The 24,743-nt window shown below is 38.8% G+C and overlaps 1 protein-coding gene and 1 long non-coding RNA gene across 11 annotated transcripts in view; one reads left to right on the top strand and one right to left on the bottom strand.

Annotated features, from left to right (window-relative positions):
* The window catches only part of CLASP2 (cytoplasmic linker associated protein 2), a 170,350-nt gene extending 164,114 nt beyond the window's left edge, over nucleotides 1-6,236 (top strand). For all 10 annotated transcript variants that reach the window (XM_061127700.1, XM_061127698.1, XM_061127697.1 and 7 more), the window contains 3 exons: nucleotides 1,183-1,389; nucleotides 2,454-2,570; nucleotides 4,493-6,236. In XM_061127700.1, the coding sequence (XP_060983683.1) occupies nucleotides 1,183-1,389; nucleotides 2,454-2,570; nucleotides 4,493-4,579 (411 nt within the window). In that variant the 3' untranslated portion in view covers nucleotides 4,580-6,236. The remainder of the gene's footprint in view (nucleotides 1-1,182; nucleotides 1,390-2,453; nucleotides 2,571-4,492) is intronic.
* LOC133045563 (uncharacterized) lies at nucleotides 1,089-21,600 on the bottom strand. The gene is made up of 2 exons (XR_009690279.1): nucleotides 19,865-21,600; nucleotides 1,089-2,869 (listed from the first exon to the last, which is right to left on the bottom strand). It is a non-coding gene; the product is annotated as an uncharacterized LOC133045563 (long non-coding RNA).
* Nucleotides 21,601-24,743: the final 3,143 nt, after the last annotated feature.

Genomic DNA, 24,743 nt, shown 5'->3' with positions numbered 1-24,743 from the left:
AAAACAACTACATAATATTTGTAGTTTAGTTATCTGCCTTCTGAGCCAAATAAGGCCGGCAGCATACCAATTTTTACAAAAGATAAAATTGATATCCTTAAGCTATTACAGCCAAAATTAGCCCTTGGTCTTCTGACTTCCCAGGGGCTTCCCTGGTGGCTCAGTGGTAAAGAACCTGCCTGCCAGTGCAGGAAACATGGGTTTGATCCTTGGGTCAGGAAGACCCCCCGGAGCAGGAAATGGTAACCCACTCCAGTATTCTTGCCTGGGAAATCCCATGGACAGAGGAACCTGGTGGGCTACAGTCCATGGAGTCGCAAGAGGCAGACACCACTTAGCAACCAAACAACAACAGCTTCTGATTTCCAGTGTATTTTCCACTGTTCCTTTCTAAACCTCTCAGCTTGAGAGCATAAGTGAGACAATACCAAAAATAGCCACAGGGGCAGTAATTTTTACATCTTTTCAAGAGCATCTTTAGAGATTACAGATTCCAATAAAAATATAGATAACTTTTTCTTGCAAAACCAGCATCTTACCTCCCCACGTCCAGTATAGAAGGAAGGAAAATCATTATGAACAGTAGGGGAACTAGATTGTTAACTTGATAACATATTAATGAAATGACTTTTATTTTGTAATAATGTGATAAAAGGGACACGAGCCATCCTGGAGTTGAGGGTCCTAACAGTGAGCAGGGTCTCGCATGGCTGATGCTAAGGACTCCAGTGACAGGATAGTCTAGGTGGACAGAGCCCCTGCTCCCCTGCAAACTCGACCACAATATCGTGGTCAGACTGCTTTAATCGTTAAACCATGCCAGCATTAAGAGAGTACAGAATAATCAAGACCTAGTCCCCAAACTCACAAAATTCTTATAAATTTTATATATAGAAACCTTTTGATTGCAGATGCTTTTTGGTATCCCCAAACATTCTATATTACAGCACTGAGCAAAATGTTACCCAATAAATACATGCTGATTATTTTTTAAAAAGAGAGAGAACACAGAAGAAGGAAGAATGACATAATAAAGCCCCATGTATCCATTTGTTTACTTTCATGTTTTCAAAGAAAACTCCAGATCCCATGTTGTATTATGTATTTCATGAAATGTGCACATCCAGGACATAGCATACATTTTACAGTCATTTCCCTGCTCAGCACTGCCTTCTGTCCTAGGTGGTGAGATCTGCTGAGGAGGCCGCATCAGTGTTGGCCACATCTATCAGCCCGGAACAGTGCATCAAAGTGCTGTGTCCCATCATCCAGACTGCAGACTACCCCATCAACCTGGCTGCCATCAAAATGCAAACAAAAGTGATCGAGAGAGTGTCCAAGGAAACCCTTAACCTGCTTTTGCCAGAGATCATGCCAGGCCTAATACAGGTAAGCAGTAAAACTTGGTTCAAAAGAAGTTGTGTTGATACACTGGGGATTCAGTTATTTTAGGCACTTGCCAGGCAACACCAGTGTCATGACCAAACCTTCCTGCTGTCTTAGGTGTTCAGAGCAAAAGACTTCCCATAGTAGCTCTGTGTGTGTGTGTGTGTGTAGGGGTCGGGGGGTAGCATACACATAACACAAAACTTACTGTTTAGTGTAGTAACTGAGCATGTAATGTGGTTTTGTCTATGCATACAAACCCAGACATATGAAAAACTCTTTAAGAAAAATGGGATCTTATTTTGTGACATGATTTGCTTAAGTTAATCAAAGACTAGGAACCTTTTCTATAGAATGGAACCTTTTCTTATTCCAATCTAATAAATAATATGCTATAGTATAATTTTAATGACTAATATTAAATAGTGTGTGTGTAAGATGCCATCATTCATTTCTTTGTGCATCTATAGTATTAGCTTTGTGACTGTTCTAAGCTGCAGCTACTAAGTTGTGAGGTCCTTGAAGATAAGATCCAAATGTCTTCTTTCTTTATCTGTGCTTTGGTGCTAAGAACAGAATATACATAATAGGTATGTGTCACACATATAGTAGTGGACATGAATAAATGTTTGTTGGATAAATAACTTAGAGTAATGGTAGGGATGGTCCAGATGTTAATCTAATTCAGCTTGGATTAGAGGAGCACCCTGACTGCCAGGCCAGGGAGGTTTGGTTTTATCATTCGTGAGAAGCTGCTAAATATCCAAAAGCTGAAGGCTTTAGAAAGGTTAATTCAGAGACTTTTGCAGCCAGAGGTTGTAGCTTACCAGGCTGAATAAGAAAGACCCTGATAAAACAGGCTGACAGTGGAATGGGGCTGCTCAAGGGGAAAGGGAGGAGAGAAAGGGACGTCTCTGCCTGAAAAGGTGAGATATTAACTTTACCCAGTCAGTAAAACTCTCTCTCGTCAGCACACGTGACATCTCCTCTCTGAGTTACACTTCTGTTTCTGTGCAATGGTGCTTTTCTCAAATCCCGCAGGAGTACTAACAAGGATTTCTTCCCAGGGTTACGATAATTCGGAGAGCAGTGTTCGGAAAGCTTGTGTCTTCTGCCTGGTGGCTGTTCATGCAGTAATTGGTGATGAACTAAAACCACATCTCAGTCAGCTCACTGGCAGTAAAGTAAGTAGGGCTGCTCTCTCCCAAAGATGGTGGCCATGGGTCGTTCTTCAAAATAGACTTCTTTGTGTGTATTGAAGGGTAATTTGTTACTTGACTTTTAATTAGGCTTTAAGCGTCCAACCTAATTCCTCTTACAGTTTGCAGTTTAGCTATCTGTACTTTCACTTCTGTCACTCAAGTGACGTCAGCGGTTTGGTGGGATGGTTGGTAGCTTGCTGTGAAAAAAATGTCTGCTGCTTCCGGTTGTTCATGATCACCAACTCGCTCTTCCCACTCACACTCAGTTCTTACCCCTGTGGCTGTTTAAAAATAAACAGAAAAGAGAGAAAAGGATAAATAGTAGTTGGAAATTCCCCAGTTGTCCTGTGGTTAAGGTTCTGTGCTTCCACTGTAGGGGGACACAGGTTCTATCCCTGGTTGGGGGACTAAGATCCTACATGCCACATAGTACAGCTGAAAAAAAGAAAAAAAAGAATAAATTGTGGTTATATATTCATGGACTTACATGTACCAAATTATGGAACACGAGAACATTTAGAAAATTCTCCCCTGTGAATTATGATAATCAAATATTTGTTCTCATTCTCTTTCTGCTCTTATTATGATCACCATAAATGTTTAATTTTTATTTGATATGTTAAAATAAATTTTACAATTAGTCCTTAAGATGTAAAAAACGTTAGTCTTGTTTTCTTCATTTCTTTGGTATCATCAAAACCTTAAATCTGTTCTAAAGGGTGAGAATAAACTATGATTGTTGAATTGTGGTTTATGAACCAGTTAGCGGGACACTCACCTTCATTTAAAAAGTTTCCACAAATCCTAACAATTGTCATTACTATAATCAAAATTATTTTTTAAGTATTTAGCAAAAGGGAATAAGAAATATAAAAGAAAAAGAACTCAAATATATTCCTTACATTAAAACCTATACAAGTTATAGATAGATTAAAGCAGTGATTCCTAACCTTTTCTGTATTACAGACCACTTTGAGCTTCGGGTGTAATCTCATCTCAAGAAAAATAAACTCATACAGAAAATTTTACACCTAGTTTCAGAGGGTTCAGTGAGCCGCTGAATGCCATGGATGCTGGGTTAAACCATTGGGTCAAAGAGTAAATGTTAAGAAAAGCAAATTTTGAACAACTGTGTGGTTTCAGAGGGAAAAGTTTTCTGAGTTTTGTGACAAGTTAGGTCCTGATAATGCAGAGTTATCTGTAGAAGAATTAAAATTCATCACTTTATCAGCATGCTCGGCAGCCCGTAGTAATGTTGCATGTGAAGACAATAAGAAGGTGGGAAAAATATTTGAGAATAACATTAGGTTAAAAAAAAATAGAAAACAGAATTGGATGTGCTTTGATTCCAGACTATAATAATATGATCTCATACAGAACAGACTGCAAAATGACAGAGAAATAAAAAAATATTCCTGTTAGGAGAGTAGTGACATAGTTGTCTTGATCTTGGGTTCTGGAACCCAAGAGCCTAATTTCATCTCCTGGCCCACTTCTCTCTACCCTTTTGACCTTAGGCAGGGATGGTACATCCTGAATCTTGATTTCCTCACCTCTAAAATGTTGTGAAGATAAAAAGATACAATGTAAGGCAGCATATTGTATAGCACATAATGCACAAATGTTTACCATTTTTGTCCAACTGGTGACTTCTTTAAGTTTTATATGTTAATTACTCTTAACAGTTTTTGAAAAGGCATGCTAGAATACTCAGTCATGAACAAAAATAAGACTTAAATTTTTTTAAAATTCTTAATTATCAACAATAGCTGGTGCATTATAGTAACCCCTCAGTCTAAAATACCTTTTAAAGCTCGAATATGTGTATAATTTTTTTTAATGAGCATCTCAGGAAAATTTAGAGCAGCTTGCCTAAATGACATGTGTTTGGCTTGAATCTGCAGATGAAGCTACTGAATCTTTACATCAAACGTGCACAGACAGGTTCTGGAGGAGTTGACCCCACTACTGATGTTTCCGGACAAAGTTAGTGAAGCTGACAGAAGTAAACCAGGTCTCTCAGAGAAAGGACAGACAGACCACCCTCATCAGTGAAAGGAAATTTTCAAATACAGCTTTTGAAACTTACCATTGTTTCCCAGTTTTAGTTTTTGTTTTGTTTTGTATTTTCTGTAACAGAGGACTATCCTAAGTCTGCATGTAACTTTTACAATAGTTATTCCAAATTCAAGAAGAAGCAGTATTAACATCAGTTGATCAATACAAAGTAATTTTTAATCTAATTCATCATTTCACATGTTTGTACTTCTTTGTCTTCCCATTAACCTTTGCCAGTGTTACGACTGTATAAATTTTTTTTTTTTAATGCTGGTTAAACAGGAATGCTTAAAGCTTTAAAGTTTAACAGTCTAAAACATTTTTTTTTTTGGCCTTTATTCAAATGCAGAATAATATTTTTATTGCTACTTTTGAGTTTTGTTCCGTATCATGTCCTATGCTAGAAATACTGAAATGATGTGAAACAAAGCAGGACTAATTTGAACTCCAGCTGGACTCTGTTGGTGTAATGGTGATACATGTCATTAGTTGCAACTTCTTTGGGGTGATCTGTAGTTTAAAACTAAGACCTCAAAGAAACGTTACAGAACCAGCCAGTTCTGTAAAGCTGGTATCGTTCGTTGGTTGTTGACCTTGCCACATTTATTTAAAACCATGTCCCCTCTCTGATCCCTTAAGAAAGCTGCACCAAATCATCAGCCTGTGTTTTTCTTGTTACTTATTCAAGTAGAAGGTTTCATTGCAGGGTTTTTTGGTTTGTTTATCTTGGTTGTGAATGATGCTTTTTTTATTTATTAATATCAAATTCACTTATGAATAAACTTGATAATGGAAACAGACAAAAAGAAAGCAAGTGCATGTGTGTCCTTGACCGTCTTCTGTTTCTCATTTAATGAAACAAACTTGCGACCAGCACCTTTTCTTTATATGGTGGAACCTGGTTTCCTTTTGCCATGAAATTGTCTTACTTGAAAACATTGATCCTGATGGGAGAGAAGATGGTGCCAAGGCTATTATTATCTTCATGTAATGGGCTCAAATTCTCTACCTCTTCAGGGCTAATACTTTTAACTGAGCTGCTGCCTATATAGCATCTTTTGGAAAACTACTAAAAGGGTGATCTTCTGTTACTTTTTAACAAATTTTCTAATCACCTTTTGCTACACCTCTTATTTTCATGTGCAGCCAACTTTCAAAAATTACTGGTTTTGGTGAAAGGCAGATTAGATCTTATGGAACCAGGATACTAATGATTTCTTACCTTGACTTTTTTTTTTAAAATCTTAACATAAAGTGAATTTGACTGGAAAGGCAAATGGCTATTAGGGAAGCAATTTGCTATTGTTAACAGAGTTATCTGTACTTTCTTTGTTTAATTGAAAAAAAATGTAGAAATGTATGTAAAGAATTTAAGACAAGAGTACTGAATGGATGATTTGTCATAGGCTTTTACCTTCCTTTGTTTTTGTTCTAGCAGCAGGAAAATAGTTTCTCTACATCACCCCCCCCCCCTTACCTGTAACAATTTTGTTTTCTATTGTTAATTACATTGTGTATTTATAGTTTTATGCTTACTGTTGTGCATATACTGGCAATAAAACTGTACATAACATTACTTGAAAAAATTAACGATGTATATCGGTTGTTTTTCTGTTTTACTGTGTGACAAGTCACTTATCTCCTAACTAGGTTTTTAAAAACTTTTAGGAAGTCCTATATCAGTCGTGTTCTCATGAATTTGTAAGTGCATCTGAAGGGAAAGGATTTGTCAGGAGTAGCAACCACAATCCAATGTATATAGCTCTAAATGCATGTATATATTATAGCTTATCCTTAAAAGGAAAAGGTATTTTAAGCATTGAACTTGTCTCAGTAATGTTTTATGTTTCATGACCTTGGTATGTTTTATAATCATTTTGGATTGAAATATTAATTTTGACCTCTTTAAGGTCCTGCTCTAACTACTGTTGACAACTAAATAGAGTGACACAGCCTGAATAATAACTCTACTTGAAAACTTAGATCAAACACCTGGTGCGTAAAGGCAGGCACTCAAGAAATGAATGGGTAACAGAAGATTATGGTTTAATGTGATAAGGTGAAAGCTAAGTCATGTTTAAAGTTCTATTATTTCAGTTGATAAGACTATAAGAAAGTTACTGTTGACTATTCAGATTGCTATTTACAATACCTTTAATTTGTTCATCAGAAACATATTAATATGTCAGCTATTAAAGAATGGTGATAAAAAGCTACTGGTTAATTTTTTTTTCTTTCTAATTTTCTCCCCTAAGCATCAGTGTCATTCATTTACCCACGCTGCTGAAAACCAATTTAAAAAGCATGTAATTCCATGTTTTAAAACATGTTTGTTTCTTGTGGGTTTTCAAAATCTCTAATAGACTTCTGATTTTCAAGTAAGATACGGTTTGAATCTGAGGTTTCAAATTTGGAGTGAATTTCAAATTCACTCTATTCCTTCATATTTTATTATAAACTTAGGTCAAAACAGCTTTTCACCAAGTTATGTCTAACAGTAGAAAACAAATCTTCAGGCCAGATCTATTTGTAAATTCAAGTGTTTCTTATTATTGTTAATTTAGAATAACATTTACAGTAAATAGAAATGAGAATTGGTAATATTACTCCACAATATATGAGGGTTTTTTTTTTTTTTCTGAAACTTTTTTTTATTGAAGTATAGATGATTTACAATGTTGTGTAAGATTCTGGTGTACAGCAAAGTGTTAAGTTATACATACATATTTCTTTATCATACTCTGTTTCATTATAAGTTATTACAAGATATTGAATATAGTTCCCTGTGCTATATGGTATATATATATATATATATATATATAATATTTTATAAATAGTTTTTAATCTGCTAATCCCAAACTCCTAATTTTTCCCTCCCCCCATAAGGTTTTTTTTTTTTTTCCTTAACCTTTGACATCTTTGCTTCCTGTATTGTTTTAGTTCATTTTATTGTAGTTAATCAGTATAGTTTTATAGCCATGCAAATGCAAGGTCCAGAGTTAAGCTTTAAAAAACCTTGTCAGTTAAAAACTTGTCCATTGCTATTGTGGAATATTTGGAAAATTTGCAAAAGAAATTACCTCTTAATAGCACCACTTGAGATGGTCTGTGTTGCTATTTTGTGGGTTGCTAAGATAATCAGTTTGACTTAATGCTGGAAACTATAAAGGAACATTGTTGTTGCGTTAGTCACTCAGTCGTGTCCGACCCTTTGCGACCCCATGGACTGTAACCCACCAGGCTCCTCTGTCCATGGGATTCTCCAAGCAACAATACTGGAGTGGGTTGCCATTTCCTTCTCCAAAAAGGAACATTCAGTTTTATTAACCAGAGAATGAAAAGTTTAGAATTCAAAACTAAGGTTTTGAATGCATCTATTCTGTGCATGTATTTTAACATTACATTTTGAAAATATTCTGTTTGTTTTTCTATAGGATGACATCTCATGGCAGCGAAATATTCCTTGGTATGTGTGCAGGATAATCCTGGGTTGTAGACCTTTGCTGAATATTCCTGTAACAAATTGCTACATCTGTGGCACATCTCTAATTATTTCATACTAGGTAACTTTATAGATGTCTTTACTATGAAATTGCCAAATGTAGAAAGACATCGCTTATTTAAAGATTTACTAGTTACTTAAATAGCTGTGTCTAAATTCTTCTAGCTGGGTTTAAATTATTCTTATGATAGTAATCAAAAGTAGAACAAGAAAATACAAGAAATCTTTATATGTGTAAGAATTTCAGTATCTCAGATTTACCTACATTCATTCATGCAAAAGATATCTGAGTATTTGCCTTCAGTGACGCAAAGTAGAGCAAATAACCATGATGCAGTGTGGTTACTGCTGAGAATAACACACAAGGTGTTGATGGGAGGTAGGGAATGGGGGTGACGGCGCACATAAGGTGTAATCACAGAAGGCTTCCTAGAAGAGATGATGCTTCAACTTTGTCTAGAGCTAAATGGGCCTGAGACTCATTGGGGTTACAGGACCGGAACAGCAGAGGGAAGCCAAAGAGCAAGGCAATGCTAGGGCTATGTGTGAAGTAAGTAGCATTAGGGTGTATCACTAGAACTTTTTAAACCATGGTTTGTTTGATAAATGTAAAAAAAAAAAAAAAAAATTCATTCTCTCCTAAAATTCCCATAAAAGATCTCCCCCAAAATCTGTGCATTCTCACAATCAAAAAAAAAACTTGGATGTAGCTTTTCTTTCAGTGGTTTTAGTTCCAAAGTTTTCCTTTCCATACAAAGTTACAATGTTGCAATGTTGCATCTGCGTTCCAGACTAAACATAGCGTTTGTATCTGCCCACCTGGCTTGGTTTAGCTGGAACATGGGATGCCAGTGGAGAATGGCACCTGGCTGCGTGCTAGCACTCATCTGACGGGATGAAGGCGCTCACCCAAGACAAGCTGAAAAGCAGCACGATCATAGAATGAACATCACAAACACCTCAGTTTTACATACTCCAAAAACTTCAGAAGTGAGTTGGTTTTCAGGTTACAATTTTTTTTTCCAGATTGGTCTCTTTGAATCTGGTTCTGATTATCCGTTTTTACCTAGTAAATATTTGAGCACCTGCTGTGCATTTGAAAGTGACAGTCACTCAGTGGTGTCCAACTCTTTTCGACCCCATGGACTATTCCATGGACTCTTCAAGTCCCTGGAATTCTCTAGGCCAGAATACTGGAGTGGGGAGCCTTTCCCTTCTCCAAGGGATCTTCCCAACCCAGGAATCGAACCCAGGTCTCCTGCATTGTAGGTGGATACTTTACCAGCTGAGCCACCAGGGAAGCTATATATCTGACACCTCTAAAATCTATCTGCTGTTAATATGTAGGTGTGGATCTGGTAATGGGAGAAATGCATTAATAAGCTTTCAGAAATGTGATTGGTATAGGACGAGTCGGCCTGTAACTCGGGGTAGAACGTGCCCAGATGTGCTGCTTTGTGCAAACTGTCCTGACCAGCTAGCCCTGAGTGCGGCCCCAGTCTCCCAGTATTTTTTTTCCTTAAGAATGTGTGAGGGCTTCCCAGGTAGCACAGTGGTGACGAATCCGTCTGCAATGCAGGAGACTCAGATTTGATCCCTGGGTTGGGAAGATCCCCTGTAAGAGGGAATGGCTACCCACTCGAATATTCTTGCCTAGAGAATCCCATGGACAGCGGAGTCTGGTGGGCTACAGTCCGTGGGGTCACAAAGCGTCGGACATGACTGAGCATGCACAAAGAAAGTGAATCTGATATTTTTGGAGTGAGTGAAACTCATTCAGTTGTGTCAGACTCTCTGCCACCCCATGGACTAGCCTGCCAGGCTCCCCTGTCCATGGGGTTCTCCAGGCAAGAATACTCGAGTGGTTAGCCATTCCCTCCTACAAGGCATCTTCCTGATCCAGGGACTGAACCCAGGTCTCCCTCATTGCAGGCAAATTCTTTACCATCTGAGCTACTATTTTATTGGAAGTCAGTGCAAAAAGAGAGTGCTCGCTGGTTTTAGTCTATAACCAGATTTATAACTAATTTTTATCAAAGTTCAGGTCAAAGTAGAGACTTACAGTTGAGTTACTTCAACAAAGCAAGAAATGTGCTTTTTCTTCTCCATCCTCCTAAAACTATGGTTCTCTGGGATGATTTTGCCCCCTGGAAGGCATCTGGCAGTGTCGAGGGTTTTTTTGGTTGTCAGAACTTGGTAAGGAAGTGCTACTGACATCTAGTGGGTGTAAGTCAAAGATGCTACTAAGCATCTTACACACACAGGACTGCCCCCTCCAGCAACACACACACCCCCCCCCCCCCCCCCCCCCCCCCCGCCAACAAAACAAGTATGCAGCCCCGATGTCAGTAATGACCAGGATGAGAGACCTCGCATCAAAGCAAAGGAGTTTCCGTAGATAGCTGCGCTGGCAATGCAGCCCTGTTTAAAAACGCTGAATCAGTTTTTTACACTGGTGTTGAATAGAAAGTGAAGAATCCAGGACTCATTTCCAGCTGAATTTTAGGATAAATTTTCCCATGTTTTAATACATATGAGCTCACATGCCAAACATTCACCACAAATGGTTGATGATCCCCAATTCTGTCCGAACTATTTTCTGTTCCTTTTCTCCTGCCACCTACTCCATTCGGAAGTCTCAGTCTAGTGCTTGGGTGCTAGGGTAGTCCTTCACATTTTGCTCTTGTAAGAGAAATGGTGATTTTTATTTCTAAGAACTGATTTCTAGCTCTTGAGATCAGAGAATTTCCATACAGTGAGGTTTTCTCTAGGTGTGCAGCAGTGTGGATAACTGAGGAGACTCTGAAGAATGGCCTTGAGGTTTGTTGAAAAGTATTAAACACTTAATATTCAAATATTGTATAACTCCACCTGTATGAGGTACCTGGAGACAGAAAGCTTTAATACACTGGTGTTTGTCAGGGGTTTCAGAGAGGAGGGAAGAGGGAGTCACTGTTAAATGAAGGCACAGGATTACATGTTGCAGTGATGAAGAGTTCTGGAAATGGATGTCAGTGATAGTTGCAAAACTGTGAGTACGCTTAATAACACCGAACTAAAACATTTTAAAATTATTAAGATGGTAAATTTTATGTTATATGCATTTTACCATATATAAAAATAACCAAAAAATAATGATCATTAAGATAGGGTCAAAGTACAAAAGTGATTAAGAACTTTATTCACAACCTGATTACCATAAATGACTCTGTAAAGATGTTTGGGTAAATAATACATCAGATGATACCCATGGTGTATCAGAGTAATAGAAAAGAACAGAGTAGGCAAGCTAAAGCAACTTATTTTTTAATTGGTTTTTGTTGGCGTATAGTTGCTTCCCAGCGCTGATAGTTTCTGCTGTACAGTAGAGTGAATCAGCCATATATGTAAACGCATAGCCCTTCTTTTTTGAATTTCCTTCCCATTTAGGTCACCGCAGAGCACTGAGTACGTAGTTTCCTGTGTTGTACAGTGGGTTCTCATTAGTTACCTATTGTATGAAGCAACTCTTTCAAAAGTTGCATACTGACATGTATTGCCACAGAGATTGCAAGAATTCAATCATGGCTCCGTCTCATGCACTCTCTACTCACTCTGTTCATACACTGACTTCAGTGATTCTGACTTCAATGCGGATGTGTTTTTATAAATTTGGCATATGGACTCAGACCCACTTTGTCTTCAGCCCTGCCTTCTTTAAGGTTCATACGATAAGTAGATCTGCCACCCTCTGCCTCTCGTCACCATCCTCACCTTCTGCTGTTGCGTTAGCTATTTGGCATCTGTCCCAGATTTCCTCATCTTCCCAAAAGAGGATAGAAGCAGAGAATACGTTTTACGGTGGAGCTGGTGCTCAAGTGCAGAGCCACTATTTCCAGCATTTGGACAACTTCATCTCTCAAAACTTTCCGAATTCCTCGTCCACAGAACAGCAGAAACAGTAGCACTTAGCACATAAGAATATTGTGAGACTAAATGATGCAATGCCTGTTTCTTGGACACAGCCGGAAACTCCACAAGTGAGGGCCTTCACAGCTGCGGGCGGGGCACAGGGACCGAGCCGACACCCTGGGCTATTGCTGGCTTCCTTCATGCCGAGTCATTTCACCTCCTCCGATCTGAGTTTCTCCACCTAACCTCATAGACTCAGCATTTCATTTGCTAATTGCAGGGCTTTAAAAAGTTTTGTTTTTAATTGTAAAAAAGAAAGCATGTAACATTAAATTGCCATTGTATCCATTTTTAAGTATACAGTTCAGTAGTGTTAGGTATATTCACATTGTTGTATAACAGATCTCGAACTTCATCTTGCAAAACTGAAATTCTGTTCCCATTAAACACTTGATTCCCTTCCCCCTAGCCCTTGGCACCCATCCATCTACTTTCTGTTTTTATGATTCTGACAACTTCAGGTACTTCCATAGGAGTGTAATCATACAGTATTTGTCCTTTGGAGACTGACTTTTTAAACATTTAGCATAACATCTTAAAGGTTCATGAGTGTTGAGGATTTCCTTCTTTATAAGGCTGAATAATATTCCGTTGTGTGTATCTACTATATTTATCCATTCATCTATCAGTGCAAATTTGGCTTTTGAAATGCTACATAGGCCCTTTTATTTTAAAAACCATTTATATATTTATAACACTGTCTGCAACACTTGAACATAGGAAGTCTTAATATTTGTTTTATAAATGAATACATAAGTAAATTAATTCAGTGCGTCTTTAGAATATCCAAATCTCATAAAAACAGTAAAATTATTCTGTCCTTTCACATTTTGACTAGCTGCTCTATATTTTATCATGAAAATGTATAATACTAATTGTTCTTTACTATGTGTTACGTTTTGTGCTGAGTACTTTAGATGCATTAACTTTTTGTTCCAATCCTACACAACAAATATTATCATCATCATCCCCCATTTATAGAATAGAGACTAAGACTTAGAGAAGTTAATTGATTTGCTCAAGTTGTGTATCTCAAGCTGTGTTTTAAACCCAGACTAAGGCCAGAGATAGAAAACTTACTCTCTGTGCTATGAATACTCTAGTTATTGTACGTGAACACTTGTAAGGTCCCCTCCCAATTTTGTGAATATTGGTGCCCTTTAAGATCTTAAAATCAATAACTATCTATACATTTCAAAAATACTCCTTATACAGTTTGTATAACTGATGCATAAAAAGTTTCTGAAAATGCACACATCTCACCTAGGGAAGTACAGAGGTTCTCAAAATAAGTAAAAAATATTCATAGTCATTAGAGAAGAGGATGCAATTTCCATATCCTCTGTCATACTGAAAGCATCAATAAAATGAGGCCTTATGATTCAACCCAAAGAGGAAATGCCCTGGCGACTAGTCCAGTGGTTAGGACTGTACGCTTCCAATCCTGGGGGCCTGGGTTTGATCCCTGATGGGGAACTAAGATTCCACAAGCTCTGTGGTGTGACCAAAAAAGAAAATTTCACCCCAAACATTTGTCTTGGACATGCTTGGTAACCCAGTGTGGCTAGGCAGGGCAGCCGGCTCCAGCCCTACCTGACGTCTCACTGAGACTAATACTTCTGATTTCATCATCCTTTCCTCCTGCCCTTCCGCCCTTTGCTTGCCTGTCTTCAAGCCTGGCTGCTGAGAGATGCCTCAAGAAGAAGCCATACAGTAGCCCTAAGGAGGGATAGCCAGCCCAGACTGGAATACAGGTAGAGGAGGCTCCTGCAGGTAGTAGGGGAATGTCTTCAAGAAGAGGAGGGAGAGAGGGAAGAGCAAGAGGCGGGGGGGATTCATGTAGTGAATGAATATATTGGGAAGAAAGTTTCTCACACTGTGGGAGTGGATGTAGGTAATTTGACAAGCAAATGAAAAGCGAAATATGTATCATAATATACTATATCTTTAATTTTGAATATTTACACATAATGAGGGCTTCCCAGGTAGCTCCAGTATTCTTACCTGAAGAATTCCATGGACAGAGGAGCCTGACAGGCTCCAGTCGTCCGGGTTGCAAAGAGTCGGACACAACTGAGCGGCGACTCCTACCACTGCTCTTACTACACATAACGAGGGTAATAATAAAAGTTAACCTCACCAAGAAGCTGCCTGAGCTGTGACTGGGTGGGAGGTATATAGACTACGGAAACCTCACCTTCCCTCGGAAGTGAATAGACAGTGTCTAGGACTATGGATCAGGAGACATTGCTAAAGGTTGAAAGTGTGCTTTGAAAAGTGGCAACCTCATGAGAAGGGAGATTAGGACAGAGGGCTGTGTTTTGTTGGATCATTTTATTATTGGATTGTTTTGTTGTTTTTTAAAAATATTTATTGGAGTGTGGTTGGTTTACAGGGCTTCCCTTGTGGCTCAACTGGTAAAGAATCCACCTGCACTGCAGGAGACCAGGGTTCGATCCCTGGGTTGGGAAGATCCCCTGGAGAAGGGAAAGGCTACCCACTCCAGTATTCTGGCCTGGAGAATTCCATGAACTGTATAGTCCATGGGGTCCCAAAGAGTTGGACACCGCTGAGTGTCTTTCACTTTCACTTTTCATAGTTGATTTACAGTATTAGTTTCTGCTGTACTGCAAAGTGAATCCATTGTACGTATACATATATCCACTCTTTTTTTTAGATTCTTTCCCCCTGTAGGCCATTATAGAGCATTGCATAGAGTTCCCTGTGCTAGACAGCAGGTCTTTATTAGCTATTTTATATATAGTAGTGTGAATATGTCGATTCCAGTCTTCCAGTATATTCATAGTAGATGTTTCAAGCCACATACTTTTGCCACTTTGGTTTTCTTAAAAAGTAAATATATTACACCAGCACTTCCAGATGTCCATGGTGGCAAAAGCATAACCAATAAAAAACTAACATGTGTACATGATATATATATGATTTTATAGTCTGGGGGGAAAGGGTTCATTCGAGATTACAAGTGGGGATATAAGGACAGGGGGACCTGAAGAAAGAAAAAAAGTATTGAGAGGGTGTGAAGAAAAGGGAACCCTCTTACACTGTTGGTGGGAATGCAAACTAGTACAGCCGCTATGGAGAACAGTGTGGAGATTTCTTAAAAAACTGGAAATAGAAGTGCCATATGACCCAGCAATCCCACTCCTGGGCATACACACTGAGGAAACCAGATCTGAAAGAGACACGTGCACCCCAATGTTCATCGCAGCACTGTTTATAATAGCCAGGACATGGAAGCAACTTAGATGCCCATCAGCAGATGTGGTACATATACACCATGGAATATTACTCAGCCGTTAAAAAGAATTCATTTGAATCAGTCCTAATGAGATGGATGAAACTGGAGCCCATTATACAGAGTGAAGTAAGCCAGAAAGATAAAGAACATTACAGCATACTAACACATATATATGGAATTTAGAAAGATGGTAACGATAATCCTATATGCAAAACAGAAAAAGAGACACAGAAGTACAGAACAGACTTTTGAACTCTGTGGGAGAAGGCAAGGGTGGGATGTTTCGAGAGAACAGCATCGAAACATGTATATTATCTACGGTGAAACAGATCACCAGCCCAGGCTGGATGCATGAGACAAGTGCTTGGGCCTGGTGCACTGGGAAGACCCAGAGGGATCGGGTAGAGAGGGAGGTGGGAGGGGGGATCGGGATGGGGAATACGTGTAAATCCATGGCTGATTCATGTCAACGTATGACAAAAACCACTACAATATTGTAAAGTAATTAGCCTCCAAGTAATAAAAATAAATGAAAAAAAAAAAGAAAAAGAGTATTGAGATGTGGGGTATGACTTCATATATATTTCTTTTTTTAAAGTCTTATTCCTACAAAAAAAGTTAAGCCTTCTCATCTTTTCCTCTGCTTCCTTGACCCAGTCTGCCTTCTTTTTTCTTCCCTCTGTATTTAAACCAGTATTTATACATTACAAACACCAATCTAAGTGATATCTCAATTCAGAGAATCCCTTACCACACCAGTAATCCATAATGGTACAACTGGGGCACACTGATTCTTGCTTTAGGTCCTTAGACCTCAGTTTTAACACCTTTCCTGCAGAAGAAGTTACCATTGACATTTCCGATTTTAACATCATGTAAGTTGTGCTGTTTCATAGATCAGCAGTTATAACATCACCCAGAAATTCATCAGTGCAGAAGCCCAGGCCTCAGCTCAGACCTACAGAATCAGAATCTGCATTCTGCATTCTTTTTAACAAGCTCCCAGGTAACACAGGTGTGTCATGGTTTGTGGTTCATATGCATATTAATGTGTGAGAAGCACTGATCTAGAGGTATTGATGATAAATAGCAGCGACGTAACTTATAATGCATAGCTCTTTGATTTCAGAATCCTTTAAGCAATTGGCAAGCAGTTTATGGACACCACTTTAAATCTTTCCAGTTAGCAGCATTTTTCTTTGTTTTTTACATTACACGCTCTTATAAGATATCTGTGCACAAATGTGTTAACTACAACCCCGGGAATTGTCATGCTGCATCCCACAATCACACAGCCTGTAGCAGTGAAATGGATGTTGTATCATGGTGAAGTATCTAGTAAGCTGATTCAGGTTACCCATCAGATTTATTGCTTGAGCAATAAATGCTACAAAACAAATATAATTCCAGTCCATTTTTTAAAAAGTCATTTATTTAACAAGGGCTTGGGCACCTATTCACATGTCAGGCATTGTTCTAGGTATTTGTGCGCTGAAAACTGGGGGAAAAAATCTTCCCTCACAAACTTATATTCTAGTTGAACAGAAAAGATAAGAAAAATATAGCATCCTTGAGATTACAATGAAGACTAAGGAAAAGAGTCAGGGAGGGGGGATGAAAAAGGTGAGGATGTGTAGGAGCCCTAAAAAGACCAGCAGTAAGACTTCATAGAGCAGGATATCAAGCAAAGAGGTGAAGGAAGTGAAGTGTGGAAGTGTCAATGTAAAAATTAATGATTTGTCACTCTAAGAAGGAAATAGAAAGTTTTATTCGAGCTGCCCTGAAGGTTATATAGCCCATGAGACAGACTTTCAGAAAGCTCTGAGGACTGTTCCACTCATTGGAGGTCAAAGCACAGTTATATAAATTTTTGAGACAAAAGGTTGTACATTAAAGGAACTAACATGTTGACAGTTTACATAATCCAACAAGGCGAATGGTGGATTACTGTGACCCGTTATAGGACTGAGAAAGGAATGTACCTCCTAAGGCGTTACCTTGCTGGCACTGGGAGGAAATAGTGTTTTTTGGGTGGGTGGCCTTCTTGTGTTTTCTAAAGGGATCTAGTTAATGTGTAATGGAGATGCACAATGTGCACTAAAGGGCAGTGGATAGTGGCGCAAATGGACCAAGAGAGAATATGTTTAAATATTTTCTTGTCCCAACTTCAGATATATAATTTTACTTTATCAGTAGCAGAATAATGGCTTCCAAAGATGTCCAGTCCTAGTTCTGGGAAACTGTGAATATGTTACCTTATATGGCAAAAGAGACTTTGCAGGCGTGATTAAGAATCTTGAGCTGGGGAGGGTCCCCTGGATTATCCCGGAAGTGGGCCCTATGTAATCATCATAAATGAAAGAAGGCGGCGGGAGAGTCAGAGAAGGAGATGTGATGGCCACAGGCTGAACTGACAAGAGCCAAGGGGTGCCGGCAGCCTCCAAACGCTGGAAGAGGCAAGGAACCAGCCTCTCCCCTAGAATCTCCAGAAGATACACAGCCCTGCCAACACCTTAACTCTAGTCCAGTGATACTTATTTGAGACTTACGACTTCCAGAGCTGTGAGATAATAAGTTTGCAGTATTTTAATCACCCAGGAATTTGTTACAGTGTATTAGGAAGCTAATACAGGGAGCTGGACATGTGGTTATACAGACATGCTAACTACTTTAGCAAACATCTCCAAAATTGCAGTAAGCTTGGGAATTCCCTGGCAGTCCACTGCAGTGGCCTGGGTTCAACCCCTGGTTTGGAAACTAAGATCCTGCAATGGTCTTGGCATGGCAAAAAAAAAAAAAAAAAAAAAAAACACTAAAAACAAATACAGTTGTGAATTCTGGATTAAAGAAACAATTATAATAAACAATTTAAGGGCAAATGGAGAGATTCAGAAATGAATAAAATAATATACATTAATGATATATAATAATAGAAAATAACTTCTTTAATTGAAGTTAAAAACTTGGGGATGTAATGAAGATACTATAATTCTGTTAGAGAATTTCTTTACTCTTAGAATACATTGTGAAGTATTTACATAGGGATGTCATGAAATCTGCAACTTAATTTCACATGTTTAAGCAAATAAAAAAAGTAGATAAAGAGAAAAAATAAATACAATATTAACCATAGTCATATATCACTAAAGAATACATAGGTGATCATTTTTGTGTTCTTTCAAATTTCTTATGTTTAAAAATCTTAAATACATAGGGAAAAAAAGGATTTAAGGTAATTTGGCGAAGCATAATATTTGCCTGGGAGGAAAAAAATTACCTGTTCTGGTTTTGTTTTTTTTTTTTTTTTTGAGATAAAGGGCATTTGGAAGCATATGGATTACCAGACCCACACAGTTCTCTAGGTTAAAATAGTTTCAGTCATTCATCATTGAGTAAAACATCCAAGAAACTGCCATGTGTCTGGGGCATCTCATTGAAATGACTGACTCTAAGCTGTAGAACTGTCCACATTGACATATGATCAAATAGCATTTCATCCTTTGTTGGTTTTATGACATAGTCAAAGACACCATGAGGGATATCTGTGCTTGGATTGCCTGCTTATCCAGGGCACAGTAGTCAGCTCATTCCCGTTGATGGGATATGTCAGAGACTCTTCGGAGATGACGCACAAGAGCAAACACGTAATGCTTATTGGGAACTGTGCAGCGTTTCAGGCTCAGTGCATTATTTAATCTTCATAACGACTCCATAAAGAGCATATCTCCATCTTACACATGAAGAAGCTAAGGTAAAGAGGGGTTTTGTAACTAGTCCTAGATCACATGGTAATAACTGGCAGAGCTGGAATTCAAATCCAAATCTAGCTCCGCCGTCTACCCTGCTGTCTCATGTTCAGAAGAGTGCCTGACCCTTACTTGTGGTTATGCATTCTTTCAATACATGGTGCTCATATTCTTAGTGACATACTTCCACTCTCAAAGTCTGGTTGAAGGGCATTCTCCCATGCAAATACAGAACCAGGAAGGTAACATTCTAATTTTGTTTTATTTTTTAACATTTATTTGACTGCACCAGGTCTTGTTGCGGCACACAGGATTAGTTCGATTTTTGTTGCATGCTTTTATTTGGGTTCTAGTTCTCTGACCAGGGATTGAACCCAGGCCCCCTGCACTGGGAGCACAGAGTCTTAGCCACCGGACCACCAGGGAAGTTCTAACATTCTCATTTCAAAGGCAAAGGGCAGAGGGAGGTGGGAGGGGGGATCGGGATGGGGAATACATGTAAATCCATGGCTGATTCATGTCAATGTATGACAAAAACCACTACAATATTGTAAAGTAATTAGCCTCCAACTAATAAAAAATAAATGGGAAAAAAACAAAAAAACAAAAAAAAAAGGCAAAGGGCTTTTATCAAATCCTACCTAATTATATTGTTATCCACCAACCTCACAATGAGCATATTTGTTAACTGTTTCAGGAACAAATTTTGCTAGTTTTCTATCCAGCTGACTTGAAGTATTTCAAATATTTTCCTACCTACCTGTCAGTTCAGTTCAGTTGCTCAGTTGTGTCCAACTCTTTGCAACCCCAGGGACTGCAGCACACCAGGCTTTCTGTCCATCACCAACTCCCAGAGCTTGCTCAAACTCATATCCATCAAGTCGGTGATGCCATCCAACCATCTCATCCTCTGTTGTCCCCTTCTCCTCCTGCCTTCAATGTTTCCCAGTATCAGTCTTTTCCAATGAGTCAGTTCTTCCATCAAGTGGCCAAAGTATTGGAGTTTCAGCTTCAGCATCAGTCCTTCCAATGAATATTCAGGACTGATTTTCTTTAGGATGAACTGATTGGATCTCCTTGCAGTCCAAGGGACTCTCAAGAATCTTCTCCAACACCACAGTTCAAAAGCATTGATTCTTCAACACTCAGCTTTCTTTATGGTCAAACTCTCACATCATGACTACTGGAAAAACCGTAGCTTTGACTAGACAGACCTTTGTTGGCAAAGTAATGTCTCTGCTTTTTAATATGCTGCCTAGGTTGGTCACAGCTTTTCTTCCAAGGAGCAAGCTTCTTTTAATTTCATGGCTGCAGTTACCATCTGCAGTGATATTGGAGCCCAAGAAAATAAAGTTTGTCACTGTTTCCATTATTTCCCCATCTATTTGCCATGGAGTGATAGGACCAGATGCCATGATCTTAGTTTTTTTGAATGTTGAGTTTTAAGCCAGCTTTTTCACTCTCGTCTTTCACTTTCATCAAGAGGCTCTTCAGTTACTCTTCACTTTCTGCTATAAGGGTGTTGTCATCTGCATATCTGAGGTTATTGATATTTCTCCTGGCAATCTTCATTCCAGCTTGGGCTTCATCCAGCTTGGCATTTTGCATAATTTTAATGCATATAAGTTAAATAAGCAAGATGACAATATACAACCTTGATGTACTCCTTTCCCAATTTTGAACTAGTCTGTTGTTCCATGTGCGGTTCTAACTGTTGCTTCTTGACCTGCATACAGGTTTCTCAGGAGGCAGGTCAGGTGATCTGGTATTTGCATCTCTAAGAATTTTCCACAGTTTGTTATGATTCACACAGTCAAAGACTTTAGCATAGTCAATGAAGCAAAAGTAGATGTTTTTTTGGAATTCTATTGCTTTTTCTATGATCCAGTGGATGTTAGCAATTTGATCTTTGGTTCCTCTGCCTTTTCTAAATCCATCTTGAACATTTGGAAATTCTCAGTTCACGTACTGTTGAAGCCTCGCTTGGAGAATTTTTAGCATTACTTTGCTAGCATTTGAGATGAGTGCAATTGTGCAGTAGTTTGAACATTCTTTGGCATTGCCTTTCTTTGGGATTGGAATGAAAACTGACCTTTTCCAGTCCCGTGGTCTCTGCTGAGTTTCCCAAATTTGCTTGCATATTGAGTTTAGCACTTTAACAGTATCATCTTTTAGGATTTGAAATAGTTCAGCTGGAATTCCATCACCTCCACTATCCTTGTTCGAAATGATTCTTCCTAAGGCCCACTTGACTTCAGACTCTAGGATGTCTGGCTCTAGGTGAGTGATCACACCATCGTGGTTATCTGGGTCATGAAGATCTTTTTTGTATATGTGTATTCTTGCCACCTCTTCTTAATACCTCCTGCTTCTTTTTGGTCCATACCATTTCTGTCCTTTATTGTGCTCATCTTTGCATGAAACGTTCCCTTGGTATCTCGAATGTTTTTTACAAAAATGGCCACAATTTTCCAATCCCTCCCCTATTAACAAAGAGAATCTGGGGGAAAAAAAAAAGTGCATTTTATTATGTTGAAGCATTTTAAGAATCAGCAAGTAAAAATCATGTTTGTTCCTTGTCAGCATTTATATCCACATAATTGTGACTTTGTCTCGCCTCCTGCTAAGAGGTTGAGTCTGTTTCCCCATCTCTTGGACGAGGGCTGGTCTTATGACTTGCTTTTGCCAAGAGATTTCAGCAGAAGTGATGGTGCTCAAGTTCTGGGCTGATCAGGTCCTTACGCTGTCTCTTGGAACCCATTCAACCGCCACGAGCATAAAGCAGGTCTAGTCTGCAGTATAGTGGGAAGTCATACATTGAAACTCAAGTCAGTCCAGTTGTCCCGGACAAACCCCAGATCTAGGAGAGAGCCGGCCAAGATCAGCAAAGCCATCCCACGGCTTACTGCAGTGGCATGAGGAAGACTGGCTGAGCTCACAACAGTTGCCCAACTGAGCCCAGCTAGTTAACCCACAGAAGCATGAGCCAAGTAAATGCTGGTTGTTTATGCCAGTAAATTCTGAAATGGCTGGTTGTACAGCACAAGCTGACGCTGCAGCTCACTAACTTTTCTAAAAGGGACACCTAGCAAATCTCTCCAGGCTACTATGACGAAAAAACACCAGGATTTATTTCTCACAGTTCTGGAGGCTGGAAGTCTGAGAACAGCGGTCCAGCATAGACAGGAGAGGGCTGTCCTATGGGTTGCAGACTTCTCATTGTGTCCTCACATGGCAGAAGGGGCTAGGGTGCTCTGTGGGACCTTATGAGCTCATCACCTCCCAAAGGCCCTGCCTTCTAATACTATCACTTGGAATTTTGAGGGGACACAAGCATTCACTCACTAGCCCCCATGAACTGCTTAACAAAGAGTCTGAAAGCATGCATATTTTGAAATGGTTAAGCATAAGCCCAAGACCTATTACACAGAAGCATTTTAAAATCATGCTAACTTGTGAGCATTTGAAAATCATGCTATCTACCATTCATTTTTCTCAAGTGAAAATTAACTGCTGTGCAGAATTCCAAGCAGGTAGCACTTTTTAATCCAGCACTCAAATGTGAACATTTCGTAAAGATCTGATTTTCTACACCAGAAGCTTGTCCTTCCTGTTTACCACTGTCTTCCTGGCCATTAACTGCTACTAAGTTCTGATTGGATGAAGGCTGTCTAAGAGCAGTTGTTCCTCAGCTGATCCCCAGGGTCCCATCTAATTGGGAGAAAATGATAGGTATGGGATCACTGACTATGGCTATAGTAGTCCTTTCTATTGAAAGCTGTATCAGCTTCTTCCACCGTTTTACAAGAACAAAGATGTGGCTAATCTTCACTATTACTGACAATATAAAATTCTAGTGGTGAGGTTTTAGGTGGTCCTGCAAGAAGAAGCCCTTCAATTTAGTTGCTCTTTTCAGTCAAAGTTTCTGTATGGGTATATCCTAAAGACTTACTCCCAATTTGTGTATTCTTTGGAGTTGTAGTGTATAAAGGCCATTTTCACAGTACTTTGTTTAATCTATTTATAGAAACTTTATGTATTAGGGAAATAAAATTTTTGTCCGTGATCTAAGTCCTAAATAGTATTTTCCTGTTCTTCTTCTTCTTTTTTTCCCTGTTCTCCTTTGAATTTGCTTATGGCAGTGGTCGTTAGGAAGAAAAGTATAATTTTTAGGTTGTCAAATATTATCCACCTCTTAAAATTTCTAGATTTTGAGTAATAATTTAAAAAGCCTTGTCGTCTCTGAATATCTAAAATTTTTATGTTTCCATATTTACTTCTATTATTTTACGATTTTGCTTTCCATCCTTTCCAATCTTTTTGGAAAAAAACAAAATAAAGCCACTTAGAATTTATTTTGGTATGTTTTTCAGATGGTTAACTTGATTCCCATATCATTTACTGAATGTTCCATTTTCTTCCACTATTTGAGATGCCAGTTTTTATTGCACAGTAAGTTTCCATATGCATATTGATCTGTTTCTAGATTTTTCATTCTCTTATCTATCCATTCATTCACCAATGCACACTCTTTTAAATATTTAGGTTTATAAATATTTTCATTTGACTTTTTCAAATCTGGGGGGCTATTTTTGCTTATTTATTTTCCCATATTAATCTTAGAATCAGCTTGTCCAGTTAAATATTTGTTACTATTTCTATGCAATCATATTAAGCTTACTGTTAGCTTATGGAGAACTACCATTGTAATACTGGATGTAGTATTTTTAGATTCCCAGGTGCCTTAGTGGTAAAGTGCCAATGTAGGAGATGCAGGTTCCATCCCTGGGTCCAGAAGATCCGCTGGAGGAGGGCATGGCAGCACACTCCAGTATTCTTGTTGGGAAAATCCCATGGACAGAGGAGCTAGTGGGCTACAATCCATAGGGTTGCAGAGTCGGACACTGCTGAGTGACTGGACACACCTGTGGTGTTTTCAGTTTTCAATGTACATTTGTGTTTATCAGAATTAAAAATCTTTGCTCACACAGTTCTTTATACTTTGTAAGTTGGTTCCTAGATGCTACAGTGTTATTAAATTTTTACTCTCTTCCCATGACATTTTCAGATATATGAGCAGATAGTCTATAAACAGTGATAATTTTAACCTCCTTCTTTCCATTTTTATACCTTGAATTTCTGATCTAATTCTTCTATTTTCGTGCCTTCAAAAACCTATTAAGCGGTAATGATGAATGTGGCTCTTCTGGTTAAAAATACATCTACCAACTCTTTGACATTCTTCCCTTCAAAAGATGGTTTTGTCTCTTTCTCCTTGAGAGCCCTAGACCCCTTTCTCCTCCATGAGAGCCCTGGACCCTTTCCTCCTTGAGGGCCCCGGACTCCTCATCAACATATCTAAGAATTACCTCTCTCAGGAGGGGCCAGTGGCATGTTTTGAGGACACCCAGGCAGCAAAGGAGTCTGCTGTCACCCTGCTTGTTCAACCTATACGTGAGAAATGCCAGGCTGGATGAGATACAAGCTGGAATCAAGATAAGCAGGAGAAACATCAACAACCTCAGATCTGCGGTGATACCACTCTAATGGCAGAAAGCAAAGAGGAACTAAAGAGCCTCTTCTTGATGAGGGTGAAGGAGGACAGTGAAAGAGCTGGCTTAAGACTAAATATTAAAAAA

This window comes from Dama dama, chromosome 24 (assembly GCF_033118175.1).
Source record: "Dama dama isolate Ldn47 chromosome 24, ASM3311817v1, whole genome shotgun sequence".
NCBI classification, from domain to species: Eukaryota; Metazoa; Chordata; class Mammalia; order Artiodactyla; family Cervidae; genus Dama; species Dama dama.
The sequence above is the reverse complement of the archived record's forward strand: the minus strand, read 5'-3'. Positions and strand labels throughout refer to the sequence as shown.